Source organism: Mobula birostris, chromosome 9 (assembly GCF_030028105.1).
Source record: "Mobula birostris isolate sMobBir1 chromosome 9, sMobBir1.hap1, whole genome shotgun sequence".
Lineage (NCBI taxonomy): Eukaryota > Metazoa > Chordata > Chondrichthyes > Myliobatiformes > Myliobatidae > Mobula > Mobula birostris.
The window spans coordinates 32,775,589-32,791,437 of record NC_092378.1 but is presented as its reverse complement, the minus strand read 5'-3'; the positions used below and the strand labels follow the sequence as shown (position 1 = coordinate 32,791,437).

At 41.0% G+C, this 15,849-nt stretch overlaps 1 protein-coding gene across 1 annotated transcript in view; it reads right to left on the bottom strand.

The window, feature by feature from the left end:
- cacna2d4a (calcium channel, voltage-dependent, alpha 2/delta subunit 4a) overlaps nt 1-15,849 on the bottom strand; it is a 359,181-nt gene that overhangs the window by 257,437 nt on the left and 85,895 nt on the right. Inside the window, exons 14-16 of the mRNA XM_072269300.1 lie at nt 15,511-15,591; nt 11,937-12,011; nt 225-311 (exon numbers count right to left, since the gene is read on the bottom strand). Of these exons, the coding sequence (XP_072125401.1) occupies nt 225-311; nt 11,937-12,011; nt 15,511-15,591 (243 nt within the window). The remainder of the gene's footprint in view (nt 1-224; nt 312-11,936; nt 12,012-15,510; nt 15,592-15,849) is intronic.

Here is a 15,849-nt window from a genome sequence, read left to right as displayed (position 1 = left end):
AGTGCAAAGGAGACTGACTTTAGCACAGCACTTTTACCCTTGAAAGAGGTGGTGCTTTTCCTGATGGATTCTGAGGCAGGTAAACCCGAAAGAAAAGCTTAAAACATAAGTTGAAATTAAGTGAGCTGAGCAACCACAGTGACCCATGTTTGGGATGGTAGAGGGAATATAGCAGAAGATGTGGAAGGAAAAATAAAAACAAAAATGAAACAGAATCAACTCACAATTTCATCTTCATCCTCCCATTCCACCTCTGACAGATCCACACTGTTATAATTGGGCTTTGGTTTCACTTTTTTTCCTTCTTTATACTGTAATTAGGAAGAATAATTTAAAATGAGTTCAGGTACCAAGAAAAGACAATAGCAATACAACACCCTGGAACTGAAATGTACTGTACCACGGTAGAGCATAATTTCTCTGAGTTAATTCTATTGCATGCTAAATTCTCACTCTCAGTCCTTGTTACGTGACAGAGGAAGACAGGAGGGAAGTGTGTATTGAAGGTCAGATCTTCTCCAAAGGGAGCAAGTGAAAATTATCTGAGACACTTTTGTGTATCTCCTAGACAAAATTTCAGAACAATACTGACAAGGACTTGAATTCTTGTCTTCCTGTGGTGTTAATTGGACATATTCAATAACACTGTGCCTGCAAGAGAAAAACTGTTTACAAAAATAAAACCAGGTTCATGGAATGATAATATCTTTGTGAATACATAAAGCCTATCTGCTGAAAAGATAGCTTCGTAGCTTCACTTCCAGTTCACTTTCACCTCCAGCATCCCTCAAGGATCTGCACATGGCCTCCTCCTTTTTCCAATCAACATGATGTCCCTTAATAACATTAAGTAAAATGACAGCATTAATTCTGAACTTAGGTTGTCAATACCATGTCTCCTTCACCTTCTCTTAAGGTCACACAAAATTCTGTTACCCATATTCTAACACACACTAATTCTCATTCAGTCATTAGCCGTCTTTTGGCTGATCTATCCAGGCTCTTGGTGAACACCATCTCAATTTTAAAATTGCCATCTTTATGTTCTACCCCACTCCTGCCTCTCATTTCCTCCAATGCTACAAACCATAGACAACCTGCACTCCTCTAATTTTTGTCTCTGTCATCGGTGAGAAAGTCATATGAATCATCTATATAAAAACTGTAGTTAGAAGAGCAGCTCAGAAGCTGAATACTATGTACTGAGGGACTTATGTGCTGACACACCAAAGCCTATCTATAAGGTACACGCCCAGAAGATCCTCCCCTTGACTGGATGATTGCAGTTCTAACAACGCCTAGGGAGCTGTATTCTATCCAGGCACAGCAGTCCACGTGATTGGTATTCCATCCACTATCCTAAGCATTCATTTCCTTCATCACTGGTGCTTGCTGGCTGTAGAACATACAGTACCACATACAAAATGCTCCCTGGTTACTTAACAAGGCTAATAATTCCCTTTTCCTAAACCTGTGATCTCTACCATCAAGGACAACAAAGGCTTCAGGTACACAACCACTGCGTGATCTTCTTCAAGTTCCAACACCAGCCTATTTGGAGTATATTGCCACATCTTCATTATTGCTGGGTCTAAATCTTGAACTCTCTGCCCACAATGATTGCCAGAGTACTTTTGTCATAACAGCTGGAATAGTTAAAGAAGGTGGCTCACCCTCCGCCTTCTCAAGGGCAATGAGGATTGAGTAATAAATGCTGGCCTTGACAACAATTGCTGAATCCAGAGAAACGAACAAAAAATTAAGTCCACTATGTTAACTTCCCCACAACTCACAAAGTATACATTAATTGCAACCACAAATTAATAAGTGAAAGGAAGACAAAAGCACACAAAATCAGCAAGCACCCTTGTGCATTCCTGTACTTCCACGTGCATTACCAGAACTAATGCTCCCAGATCTGTGAAGCCTCTATAATTAATGTGGAGTGCTTCATCGGTCCTAGTAATCTGTTATACAGCAGATCACCATACATCTGTGAAAGCCTGCAAACTGTTTTGCTAATTGGTATTCATTGCTATAATGGCAGCAATGCCAACTTGCTGGACAAAATACTAAGCTTCCACTGCAACACTCAGAATTCATGTAACTTACGCTTATAGAAATTGAAACCTAACCCAGTAGAGAATGGATTATTATTTCATTTGTAAATGCTCTATTGGAGTTATTCATCATTTCCTTATTCAGACTGATGAGGGCCAATCCACTCTACTGGACTTATCAATGTCTCTTGACAGATTTGATCATGTACCAAACATTTCCTTTAGCAAAAGCATCAGTTTCTTTTACAGCAGGGGTTCCCAAACTGGGGTCCAAGAACCCCTCAGTTAATGGTAAGGGTCCATAGCATAAAAAAGGTTGGGAACCCCCATAAAATTTAAACGTAGCTCCATAAAAATCGCTACTGTCAATGTGATTGACTTCAAAATACTAGAATGTTGGTATCAGGTTTTCCATCATGCCCACAGACAAATCCTACCTCTGAGCTAATATCCACATATGTACACTATCAGTAAAAGAGTAGATGACTGGTAATGTGTATCGAATGATAGTATATCTCCATGGACTTGGTTTTCTATCATCTTCCAGTCAGTTTGTATTTCTTAATGATTTGAGAAGAGAAAGATATAAAGGTGCTGTTGTTTGGAGAAGAATGAAAAATAAACATTTCAACAGCTTCAGTCAGTGAAGTTGGCATCTGAAGGAGAATTTGTTTTCGAAGGCTTCACTTCTAATTCCAGCTGAATTTTTGATAATGGTGGTTCCAATGGTGACAAGCATCAACACGAGGAATTCTGCAGATGCTGGAAATTCAAGCAACACACATCAAAGTTGCTGGTGAATACAGCAGGCCAGGCAGCATCTCTAGGAAGAGGTACAGTCGACGTTTCGGGCCGAGACACTTTGTCAGGACTAACTGAAGGAAGAGCTAGTAAGAGATTTGAAAGTGGGAGGGGGAAGGGGAGATCCAAAATGATAGGAGAAGACAGGAGAGGGAGGGATGGAGCCAAGAGCTGGACAGTTGATTGGCAAAAGGGATATGAGAGGATCATGGGACAGGAGGCCCAGGGAGAGGGAGAAGGGGGAGGGGGGGGGAACTCAGAGGATGGGCAAGGGGTATAGTCAGAGGGACAGAGGGAGACAAAGGAGAGAGAGAGAGAAAGAATGTATGTATATAAATAACGGATGGGGTACAAGGGGGAGGTGGGGCATTAGCGGAAGTTTGAGAAGTCAATGTTCATGCCATCAGGTTGGAGGCTACCCAGAGGGAATATAAGGTGTTGTTCCTCCAACCTGAGTGTGGCTTTATCTTTACAGTAGAGGAGGCCATGGATAGACATATCAGAATGGGAATGGGATGTGGAATTAAAATGTGGCCACTGGGAGATCCTGCTTTCTCTGGCAGACAGAGCGTAGGTGTTCAGCAAAACGATCTCACAGTCTGCGTCGGGTCTCGCCAATACATAGAAGGCCACATCGGGAGCACCAGACGCAGTATATCACCCCGGCTGACTCACAGGTGAAGTGTCACCTCACCTGGAAGGACTGTTTGGGGCCCTGAATGGTGGTAAGGGAGGAAGTGTAAGGGCATGTGTAGCACTTGTTCCACTTACAATGATGAGTACCAGGGGGGAGATCAGTGGGGAGGGATGGGGAGGACGAATGGACAAGGGAGTCGCATAGGGAGCAATCCCTGCGGAAAGCAGAGAGGTGGGGAGGGAAAGATGTGCTTAGTACAAGCATCATATTTTATAGGGATAAGATGAAGCAGCTATGAGTGATTAACCACTAGTTAACACCTTCCTGTAATCATTTGGCACTTGACCTGCTGTAATAAAGGGAAGAGTGATGTGATTGCAGCAAATTAACCTCAATTATGAGGTGTTCAGCATTTAATGCCACTGCACATAGGTTCTTGGCTTCAGACACCTGGTGATGAAAGTCCAAAATCTAGTTCCCTTCCTCTGCCTTCACAGCACGTACAGAGGACCAGTCATCCCTTTGCAGAAAAGAACATTTTTCATAAAATATTAAATACCACAGAACAACAATTATTATCATTCTCTTCACTAATGAGATGAAGCAGTCACTCTTTTTTTGGAGCAAACTCTGTTTTCAATTGTACTGTTATATCAGCATTGCAGTCTTGTCAAAGCCAGTTTGTGCCATGAAAAAAGAATTGTTGGCAGAGAAAATCTCAAGCATGGAAAAGGGTGAGAAAGGATAGTTTTAAAGGAAGTAACAATTTAAAGGTAGTATTCAGTTTCGGTGATAGGTTGGTACAGGAACTCAGAATGATCGTTCACAGTGCCTTATTTATAGGATCTTATTCTGCTATGAATCACATACATCTTATGCCCCTTTTAATTTGCAGATACACCTTAATTCACTTTTCATTTCATTTAAATTGTATTTTATTTTAAAAATGTTGATGCTTGGAATTTATCTTCTTTTTTTCATCAGTTGTGGGTGCCTCCATGGCAACCAAGTAGTGTGGGGGTGTCCAGCAACCTAAGCAATTCTACAGTCACACTGGCAGCCCTGGAATTAATGAGGAAAGCAGCTGTGAAGCTGTGGTTGGCTTGCTTGTAATTTCTTAAACACTGCCTGTAAGAATTCAAACTTTCATTTAATGAAGAACAACTATATTTGCTTCCTTTTGATCTCAAGTCATTATCTTAAAGGGAGAAGCCGGTTTCACTAGTAGAAGTAAAATTTCTTACGGAACTAAACCGTATAGTATCTAAGAATGAACATTGGCATCACTAATTCTTCTTATGCAGTCCCTTTATGGTTTGCTTCCATCCAGGATTCTGAGATGGTTAATGAGAGTGATGAGAGGAAGGAGAAGCAGAAGCCTGAAGGCACACACTCAGCAATTCAGGAACAGCTTCTTCCCCTCTGCCACCTGATTCTTAAATGGACATTGAACCCTTGAACACTACCTCACTTTTTTATATTATTTCTGTTTTGCACTATTTTAATGTAACTATTTCTGTATAGGAAAGCAGGCTTTAGTGGAATTGCAAAACCTATTAGTGATTTCGACCAGTCACTAACTAAGGAATACTTAGCATTGGTCAGTATTAATATGCTTTGGTCCAACTTCCAAGAGGTCCTTCAAGCAGCAATTGACAAGTATGTCCCCTCTAAAATGAGCTCTTCCAGGTTCAAGTTACCATGGGTAAAGCAGTCCACCCGGCGTGCAATACGTAGAAAGCAAAGACTCTATAATAAAGCTAGGAAATCCGGTCATAGTGAAGACTGGCAAAAGTTTAAATCCTTGCACCGACTTATTGATAGAAACGTCAGGAATGCTCACCATCAGTATATTAATGAGGTAATAGGTGAGAGCTTAAAGAGTGACAACACCAAACCCTTCTGGAGCTTTATTAAATCTACAAGGTAAGAAGTTTTTGGAATTTCTTCTTTCCCATCCGGGGGCTGTCTTGTATCTCTTGCTGCAGACAAAGCACAAGCACTTAACCAGCAGTTTTGCTCTGTGTTTACAAGGGAAAATTTGAATGAACTCCCCACTTTAGACCCCCGCAATACCCCAGACTTGCCAGATCTCATTTATAACTGTAACAGGCGTTAAGAAGCTTCTCGGGGAATTACAGCCAAAGAAAGCACCAGGACCTGATCAAATACCAGCTATGATTCTAAAGAGTTGTGCTTCCAGTCTAGCTCCCGTTTTGCAAAAGATATTCCAGAAGTCTATTAATACTGGGGCTTTACCGTGCGATTGGTCAAAAGCGAATGTCATTCCAATTTATAAGAAGGGCTCATTGCGGCCAAAATTCAGCATCAGACGTTTGCAAAGGAACATCTAAACAAGCCTGATGCATTTTGGAAACAAGTCTTGTGGACTGATGAAATTAAGAAAGAATTTTTTTGGCCGCAATGAGGAAAGGTATGTTTGGAGAAAAAAGGGTGCAGAATTTCATGAAAAGAACACCTCTCCAACTGTTAAGCATGGGAGTGAATTGATCATGCTTTGGGCTTGTGTTGCAGCCAGTGGCACGGGGAACATTTCACTGGTAGAGGGAAGAATGAATTCAATTAAATACTGGGAAATTCTGGAAGCAAACCACACCGTCTGTAAAAAAGCTGAAGATGAAAAGAGGATGGCTTCTACAACAAGATAATGATCCTAAACACACCTCAAAATCCACAATGGACTACCTCAAGAAGCGCAAGCTGAAGTGTTTGCCATGGCCCTCACAGTCCCCTGACCTAAGCATGATTGAAAATCTGTGGATAGACCTCAAAAGGGCAGTGCATGCAAGACAGCCCAAGAATCTCACAGAACTAGAAGCCTTTTGCAAGGAAGAATGGGTGAAAATCCTCCAAACAAGAATTGAAAGACTCTTACCTGGCTACAGAAAGCATTTACAATCTGCCACGCTGCCCAGCAATCCCTCTATTTGATCCTAGCCTAATCAGGGGACAATTTACAATAAGCAATTAGCCTACCAGCCGATTCATTTTAGGACTGTGGGGAGAAACTGGAGCACCCAGAAGAAGCCCACACGGTCATGGAGAGAACGTACATGCTCCTTACAGGCAGCGGTAGGAAATGAACCCAGTTGTCCTGACTGTAATGCATTGTGCTAACCACTAAAATACCATGCTGCCCCAGGAGAATTTAAATACTGCTATAATTCAACAGAGTGCATCCTCCAAAGTTTTTCAATAATATAATGTTAACTTCAGTACACAGGGTGGAGAAAAAAAATCCTGTTGTTGAGAGGACCAGGTTGAGTTTAGGATTTGGGAATGATGTTAGCGAAGCCTGGAAAGTAATTACTGTGCATTTTACAGCTGGTACATTTGCAGTACAATGCTCTGTCAGTTAAGCTTCATTGCTAACCCAATTAAGTGCACATATTAAGGGGTTCTAAAATTTTTGGCCACTTTTGGCATTCCAATTAGAAACTGAAGAACACAATAAACAGCAGCATTTATTGCGGTAGAATGCAAACCCTTTTTTTCACTAATAGTTTTCACTGGTGGGTTAAATAAGATAACCAACAAAAGCAGAAAGGTATCCCAATGCATGATTAACATATTTTTGTTCAGTGAAGTGTGGAAAGCACACGATTTCCATGCTGGCAGCTCATTATAAAGACTTCTGTATGCAGCCAGAATTGCCCACGCTTTTTGCTGGCATCATACACTAGCAGGAGAACTGGTATCATTTCCAAGTTGCACTACTTAAAACTTAAAGGGGAGATGTATTGCAGCTGTGTTTGTTTCTGGGAATTGTTCTACTTGAATCTGTCCTGGGATATAGTGAATTTGATGAAAAATTAATAACTTGAAATGCTAACTCTTGTTTTTCTTTCTCTCTACAGATGCTGTTTGACCTGCTAAGTATTTCTAGTATATTTTGATTTTATTAAGAAGTGACTGTAGGCATTTAAATTTTTGAACAATGCTGGAAAAGTAAATAGGGATTTTCATCTACCCTAAGGGAGAGTGGAGTTCCTCCAAACACAGTTATAAATCTGTGGAAAATTGCCCAAGTTAAAGCTTGAATGTAGTGACAGAAAAAAAATAACATTATCACATATGTGGCCAAGCTCAGTGATTATATTTGCAAATGCAATACTGCATGAACTGCTCTACTAGACAGATAGCACTAAATTCACCTCTTCCCATCAACATCACATCTCACAGCTTGTATTGACTTGCAGATATTTTAACAGCCACATGAGGATTCACCAATAGATAACACCTCTGGTGAACATCTTACTCAACTTGAGAGATTGCACTATTAGTTAACTAGAGGACGGGCTCTATTCATGGCAGCACTGGGCATGTGTATTGTAGATGAGACAGAGAGTAGGAATAGCACAGGTCCCAGGAACAATGTGGCAAGACTATTTTCTAAATGGAGAGAAAATTCAAAAATCTGAGGTGCGAAAGGACTTGGGAGCCTTCATACAGGATTCCCTAAAGATTAATTTGCAGGTTGAGTCTGTGGTGAGAGAGGCAAATGCAAGGTTAGCACTCATTTTGAGAGGACTAGAATATAAAAAGTAAGAATGTAATGTTGAGGCTTTATAAGGCACTGGTGAGGCCTCACTTGGAGTATTGTGAAAAGATTGGGCCCCTTATCTAAGAAAGGGTGTGCTGACATTGGAGAGAGTTCAAAGGAGGTTCACAAAAGTGATTTTGGAAATGCAGTGCTTGTCATATGAGAAGCATTTGATGGCTCTGGACCTGTACTCACTGGAATTTAGAAAAATGAGGGGAGATCTCATTGAAACCCATCAAATGTTGAAAGGCCTTGATAAAGTGGATGTGGAGAAGATGTTTCCTATGGTGATGGAGTCAAAGATCAGGAGAAGCAGCCTCAGAATAGAGGGATGAACATTCAGAAAGGAGATGAGGAGGAATTTCTTTAGCCAGAGAGTGCTAAATCTCTGGAATTTTTTGTCACAAGCAACTGTGGGTATACTTAAGGCACAACTTGATAAATTCTTGATTAGTCAGGGCATGAATGGATATGGGGATAAGGCAGGAGATTGGAGCGGAGAGTGAAATGGATTAGCCAAGATGAAATGGCAGAGAAGACTCAATGCACCAAATGGCCTAATTCTGCTCCTATATCTTATGGTCTTATAACATATTAGGACAGTGTGCTTAGCTAGATTCTTTAATGAACAGGAGCTGAAGAAGAATGCTGATGCACAAAACAATTTGTACATTGGAAAGTGTGGTAAAAAGCCTTGATACCTGTGCTCAATGTTAAGCAGTGTTTAGGAGTCTAGCATCAGTACCATTGGGCTTTTAACAGTTAGAAGCTTGTTCTTTTTAATAAGGAATGGATGAAATACATTAGTGTATCTGTGAGGCAACCATTTTGAAGAATTGAAAGCAGATATTTCAGCTTTGAAAACAATGCAAACAGCACACACCCACTGTCTGATTGTTGTGATGGCAGTTCTGTCTGCTGTCCCAATCTCAGTTTGCTGATATTATGGTTCATAGTAACAATTGCAAAAGGAATCAAAGCTCTCCTACAAAGTGGTCTCTATATATCCACTCCCCGATAACACAGGATATCCTCTCCACATACTGCCATGATGTCTCAATAATCAATAGTGCAATTCCCCTTCCTCACTTACTTCACCTCTGTCATACTGGAAGCATCAGGACCCCAGAACACTGAGCTGCCAGACCTATTCATTTCTCAACTACTGTGTGTTTCCTTAATAGCTGTGATATCACAATTCCCTGTGCCAATCTATGTTCTGAGTTAATCGGCCTTACCTTTAAAGAAAATGCAGTTTAGCCTATCAGACCTTCCATGCTTTACGTCCAGCCAACCTACTGGACTTGTTTACTTTAACCTATATCGTTTTAAGTTATAGATTTGGCAGAATGAGCGCATCACTCTTGATGTTCAGTAATCTATCAAGCATGAAATTGATCATTTGCAAATTGCATGAATGCTGTGTTAAATCTAAATACAACTCAGCCAGCTCTTGAAGACCTGTCAAAAAATTTAGTCATATGATATTTGAGTGGCAGCCACATCCCTTCAGAACAAGGTGACATAATTGGGACACCATTCTTAAAAGAGTTTTAATTGAGCAGCCTGAGGCTACAGAAAAGTGACATTGGCCTGAATACACCTGCTCATTACAGCAATCACCCTAATCATTTCTGGCTTCCTTGTGTGATCACTTGGAGAATTTTGAAAACAGTTACAAAAACATATGCAAGTCTATTTCAGAAAATCATCAAACCCACATGATTCATATCTAAAAATGAAATTCGGAGAATGGGAGACTTCACTTGGAGGAAGTCAAAAACCAGGCAATGAAGCCTTTCATGTTCCAACTGACCAGTTATTAGCTTGTCCTCATCACAAGGGATTGCCTATAAGATGCTGAACTATCACCTTAGAATGGTATTTCAGCAGAACTATTGGACATCATTGAAATACAGTGTACAATAAGTTTGCTATTACTTAGCTCTATCACCATAGCTGCAAAACCTCTTGCTCAGTGTCAGCAAAACCAAGGAGCTGATGCCTGACTTCAGGAGAGGGAAACCAGAGGTCCAGAGCCTGTTCTCATTGGAGGATCAGAGGTGGAGAGGGTCAGCAACTTTAAATTCCTCGGTGTTATCATTTAAGAGGACCTGTCCTGGGCCTAGTACATAAGTGCAAATACAAAGAAAGCATGGTAGCACCTCTACTTCCTTAGAAGTTTGTGGAGATTTGGCATGACATCTAAATCTTTGACAAACTTCTATAGATGTGTAGCAGAGAGTATATTGTCTGGCTGCAACACAGCATGGTATAGAAACACCAATCCCCTTGAATGGAAAATCCTACAAAAAGTAGTGGATATGGCCCAGAACATCATGGCTAAAGCCCTCCCAGCCATTGAGCACATCTACATGAAACACTGTCGCAGAAAAGCAGCATCCATCGTGTCACTGGCGAACTTGACAATGTGATTATTCAGGCGTTTGGTCATTCAGTAATGTGTGAGCAGAGTGTACAGCAGTGGGTCCAGCACACAGCCCTGGGAGGCACCTGTGTTGCGAATGATGGGGAAGGAGGAGCGGTTGTGCATCCTGACTATCTGACGCCTGTTTGTTAGGAAGTCCAAAATCCAGTTGCATGGTAGTGCATTTAGACTGAAGAGTAGCAGTTTGTTCACCAGAGTCTGTCATACAGTTGTGTTGAATGTCGAACTGAAATCCAGATACAGCATTCTGACATAAGAGTCCTTGTTTTCTAGGTCTATTTAATATGTATTTAAATGCATGTATCTATATAAATATACACTTTCTCCTTATTAGTCCCAGTGAAGTCAAGAATGACTTGCTTCTATTCTAGTTTCTGTGGGCTCTGATGCAGCTGAACATTTCTACATGGGATCCAGAGCTTTGCCATCGTGGGATCAGGAAGAGATTGACACCGTGAGTGGGTGGGGTAGCTTCTATATGATTCTGTTAAAGATGCTCAAGCCGCTCAATACCTTCTCAGATGTTCCTTTAAAATTTCAATATTTTATAGTTTTCTTTTGTGTCTTTTGGCTCTGTTTGTACATTCAGCCCTGTGGTAGAGCGAATCTATCTCCACTATTAATACTGGCAAGTAGATTTCCCAAACTACAAACAAATATATCATTTTTCTCAATATATCCCCATGCATGTCTTGCGCTCACTGGCATCGTAAAAGTGACCTGACAAAATTCAGGACAGGGAGGAAGAAGCCCCAAGGGAAAGTGTTTCCCACGCTACCTTACTACTTTGGTGAACTGAGGACTCAGTTTTGGTTTGGAATGTTGTAGTTCACTTCAATTGTTTGCATGATTTGTGCTTTTATTTATTTCTCTTGTGCATCGGGTGTTGGTCTTTTATTTTAATTTCTTTCTTAATTGGGTCCTTTTGGGTTTCTTGCTTTGTGGCTACTTGTGGGCAAACAAATCTCAAGGTTGTATAATTCATACATTCATTGATTATAAGTGTATGCACTTTGAACTTTTGAATTAAAGTTGCACCAGTTACAAGCTGAAGTTTGCTGCTGTGTATATTTCCCCCTGCTTGCGCAAAGTACATAGGAGATTATTCTTCAAATCAGGGAGACTTAAACAATCCAGTAGAATTTTCAGATCTGGTGCCAAAGGAAGCACTTCCTCTACTCAAAGTTTAAAACTGATATTCATTCCTATTATTGTGTAATTGCATTGTCTTTTCAAATGGCAATTGCAGACTAAGGACAGGTTCTGTTTCAGCTTGTGTCATTGAGCACTACTCTTACTTGAAATGTGACCAGAAGGCTCACTCATTCTAAACCATCTCTTCTCATGGTAGTAGCTCTTTTAATTCAATTCTTTCTCATTGTACAAGTTTGCTTGCATCAAAATAGAATGATTAAAATCACCTACCAAAGGTCGGAGATCAGGATGAGCAAGTATATAACCATTATTGGTATTCAGAAATGCATAACCATGGACTCCAAGCTGCATGAAGAACATGATAAAGGAAAGAAAATTTTAAAACAGTTGTGACACAACAGCGAAGAAAAATTCACTCAAGTAAATGTTTTTTTTTCTCTCTTCTCAATCTGCATTCACACAGAGTTAATAGTCAAACCTGTTTGGGAGAAGAAGGCATCTGCATTTTGTTACAACAGTAGTTAGTGCATGCTATTGATTTATTCCTCTTTATTGTTAAGACTATTACAAGATGTTGCATGCACGTCTATTGCTTATGTTTCATGAAGAATCGGAACTTAAGGGGGCACTACTTGCCTTTGAATATAAAATAATTCTTACTGAGAATGTCCACACTCACGTTGCTGCTTCTGTGAGTGGCTGAATACTACAATAACTCAATGTGAGTAAGGGTTACTGAGAGAATTCATTCACTTACAGCAACAATAACAGAAGGCAAGTTGCTAGGAAAAGATAGAATCAAAGGTAAATTTGCTTGATGAGTTAGGAGAAAAAATGAGAAAACAAAGTGGCTAAAAGTCCTGGCTGAATAATTAAATCTACCATTTGGGAGATAAGGTAGGAGAAAGACATGAAATAAGGTAGCAGTGTCATGTTAAATGAAGGGGAAAAGGAAAAGTACAAAATTACAGTTTTAGAGGAAAGGAACTGGTACAAAAGTACAGTTGCACGAAATGGGCAAATATCTCAGTGAAAGGAAAAATAGGCTGTTGTGGTGCCTTTCTGATATGCAGGGACCAGTGGATCTGCTGAAGAAAGTCCAAGAAAGCCATGTAAGACTTCAATTCTCCCACTTTCTGAATAGGAATCAATAATGTATGAAACATAAAGCAGTTCCTTAGTGATCTGAAAGCTTGTTCATCATTAAACATTCCAATCAAGTTGTTAATGATATAGGCACCTGCATGGGTCCCAGCTATGCCTGCCTTTTCATCGGCTATGTGGAGCAGTCCATATTCCAAGCCTTCCTCAGTAGTGCTCCCCAACTCTTTCTGTGTTACATTGATGGCTGCATTGGTGCTGCTTCATGCACCCATGCTGAGCTCATAATTTCATCAACCTTGCTTTCAGCTTCCACCCTACCCTTAAATTCACTTGGTCCATTTCTGATAACTCTCTCTCCTTTCATGATCTTTCTGTCTCCATCCCTAGAGACAAATTGTCTCTCAATATCTTTTATAAACCTACCGATTCGAATGGCTATCTTGATTATACCTCTTCTCATCCTGTCTCCTATAAAAATCCTATTCCTTTTTCTCAGTTCCTTCACCTTTGCTGCATCTATTCCAGGCTGCAGCTTTGCTTTCCAGGACATCAGGGATGTCCTTTTCCTTCAATGAATGGGGTTTCCCTTCCTCCACCATTGATACTGCCCTCACCTGCATCTCCTTCATTTCTCTGACATCTGCACTTATCCCATTTTCCCACAACCTTAACAGGGATAGAGTACCTCTTGTCCTCATCTACCACCCCATGAGCTTCCGCATCCAACACATAATTTTCTGCAACTTCTGCCATCTCTGAAGAGATCCTATCCACTAAAAGCATCTTTACCTCACATCTGCTTTCTGCTTTCTTCAGGGATTGTTCCCTCTGTGATTTCCTTGTTCAGTCATCCCTCCCCACTGATCTCCCTCCCTGCATTTCCACCTCCAAGCAGCCAAAGTGCTACACCTGCCCAGTCACCTCCTCCCTCACTCCCATTCAGGACCCCAAACAGTCCTTCCAGGTGAGACAACACTTTGCCTGCAAATCTGTTGGGGTCGTCTACTTTAACAAGTGCTATTGATGTGGCCCCCTCTATAGTGGTGTAACCCAGTGTAAACTAGGAAACCACCTTGTCAAGCACCCCCAACTTTATTCGTAAAAAATGGAATTTTCTGGTGGCCAACCATTTTAATTCCTGTCCCCATTCCCCATTCCATGGTTTCCTCTTCTGCCAAGACGAGGCCACTCTCATGGTGGAGGAGCAATGCCTCACAATCCATCTAGGTAGCCTCCAGCCAGGTGGCATGAACATTGATTTCTCCTTCATATAATTTTTTCCTCCCCCTTCCTTCTTCTTCTATTCCCCACTCTGGTCTCTTACTTCTTCTCCTCACCTGCCTATCACCCCCCCACCCCCCAGTACTTCTCCTCCTTTCCTTTCTCCCATGGTTCACTCTCCTTTCCTGGCAGATTCCTTCTGCTCCAGCCCTGTGCCCCTTCCACCTCCACCACCCACCTGGCTTCATCTATCACCTTCCACCTTGTCCTCCTTCCCCTCCCCCTTCCAATTTTTTATTCTGGCATCTTCTCCCTTCCTTTCTAGTCCTGATGAAGGGTCTTTGCAAGTACATAAGGGAGATGTTTCGTGTTGAGGCCCTTCTTCAGGACTTCGGCCTGAAATGTTGACTGTTTACTCTTTTCTGTAGATGCTGCCTGGCCTGCTGGGTTCCTCCAGCATTTTATGTCTTTTACTTTTCTAACATTGACTGGAAATGCCATATATAAAGCTAAGGGCTTAGATGAGGCGGAATTTGTTATTTTAATTGTATCCAGGAAAATTTTCTTATGCAGCATGTATATGGCCCTACAAGAGAGGGGGCAATACACAACCTGCTCTTGGGAAATGAGGGAGGGCTCATAGCCGGAGGGTCAATGAAGAAGCAACTTGGGATCAATGACTGTAATTTAATTAGTTTTAAAATAGTTATGGAATAAGATAAGACTGACCCCCAAGTTACTGTCACAATTGGGCAAAGCTAATTTTGATGGCATTAGATGGGAACTTATAAAGATTGATTGGGAAAGGTTATTTGCAAGTAAAGGAATATCTGGGAACTGGAGGCTTTTAAAAGTGAGAGGGAAAGAGTTATAAGGAGCTTTTTTGCCCGGAAGGTAGGAGGCTGTGGGGTACCTCAGAAAAATATAATATCATGATGGTTGTAGATCACAGTGTGCTTCCCAGGGCAGGATAGGTTTAGGGTGAAAGAGAGAACATGAGGGGCATGTTTTTCACACAGATGATGGTGAGAATATGGAACAAACTGCTAGATGAAGTGGTAGAAGCAGGTTCAATTACAAGAGTTAAAAGACATTTAGAAGGTACATGGATAGGAAAGGTTTCGAAAGATGCCCAATGCAGGCAAATGGGATTAGCTTAGTGGCAATCTGCCAGGAGGTACTGAAATCTGACATCCCACACCATCAGATGCAAACAAGGCCAACAGAACTACCTTAGGTAGGCAACCTGGTTGGTGTAGACATTGGGTTGAAAGGTCTGTTCTGTGCTATGTAACACTATGATTCTATGAGATGTATAGTCATCAAAAACAACCCCTGAAATATATGATGCAGTGAGGCGTTTTTGATATCTATATTCAGCTTAGTTATTAAACCTACTCCTATCTGGCACTGAAAAAAAACAATTGAATGCATTAACCAATGTGGAGCTTTAAGATTTTTAATAGCCCTCTTGATCATATTCCAAATATGAAAGGCATTGATACAGTTGACAACCTACCTTATACCTCGGAGCTAGTTTCAATAGTTCTCTCAGTGGAACATCTGAACCTGCAACCCCCAGGAGAATTCCATGTGCTCTCTGCAGAATTATTGTGAGAAGGAAGGTTAAGCTAAGAACCAAGCATACTCAGTATCACTGTCTTTATCATCTTTATTGCTACTATTATAAAATGCAGTTATCACTTTGACCGTGAATGGTTCAGAAGGTATACACAGTGGACTAAATCTAGGTCAGTTGCTACCTTGGAGAACTTATGAAAGAAGAAATCACAGGTGCTTAAGAGCAATATGTTTTTGGAGCCATTGATAAGACTTAGATATGGAATCTCGGGTTCTG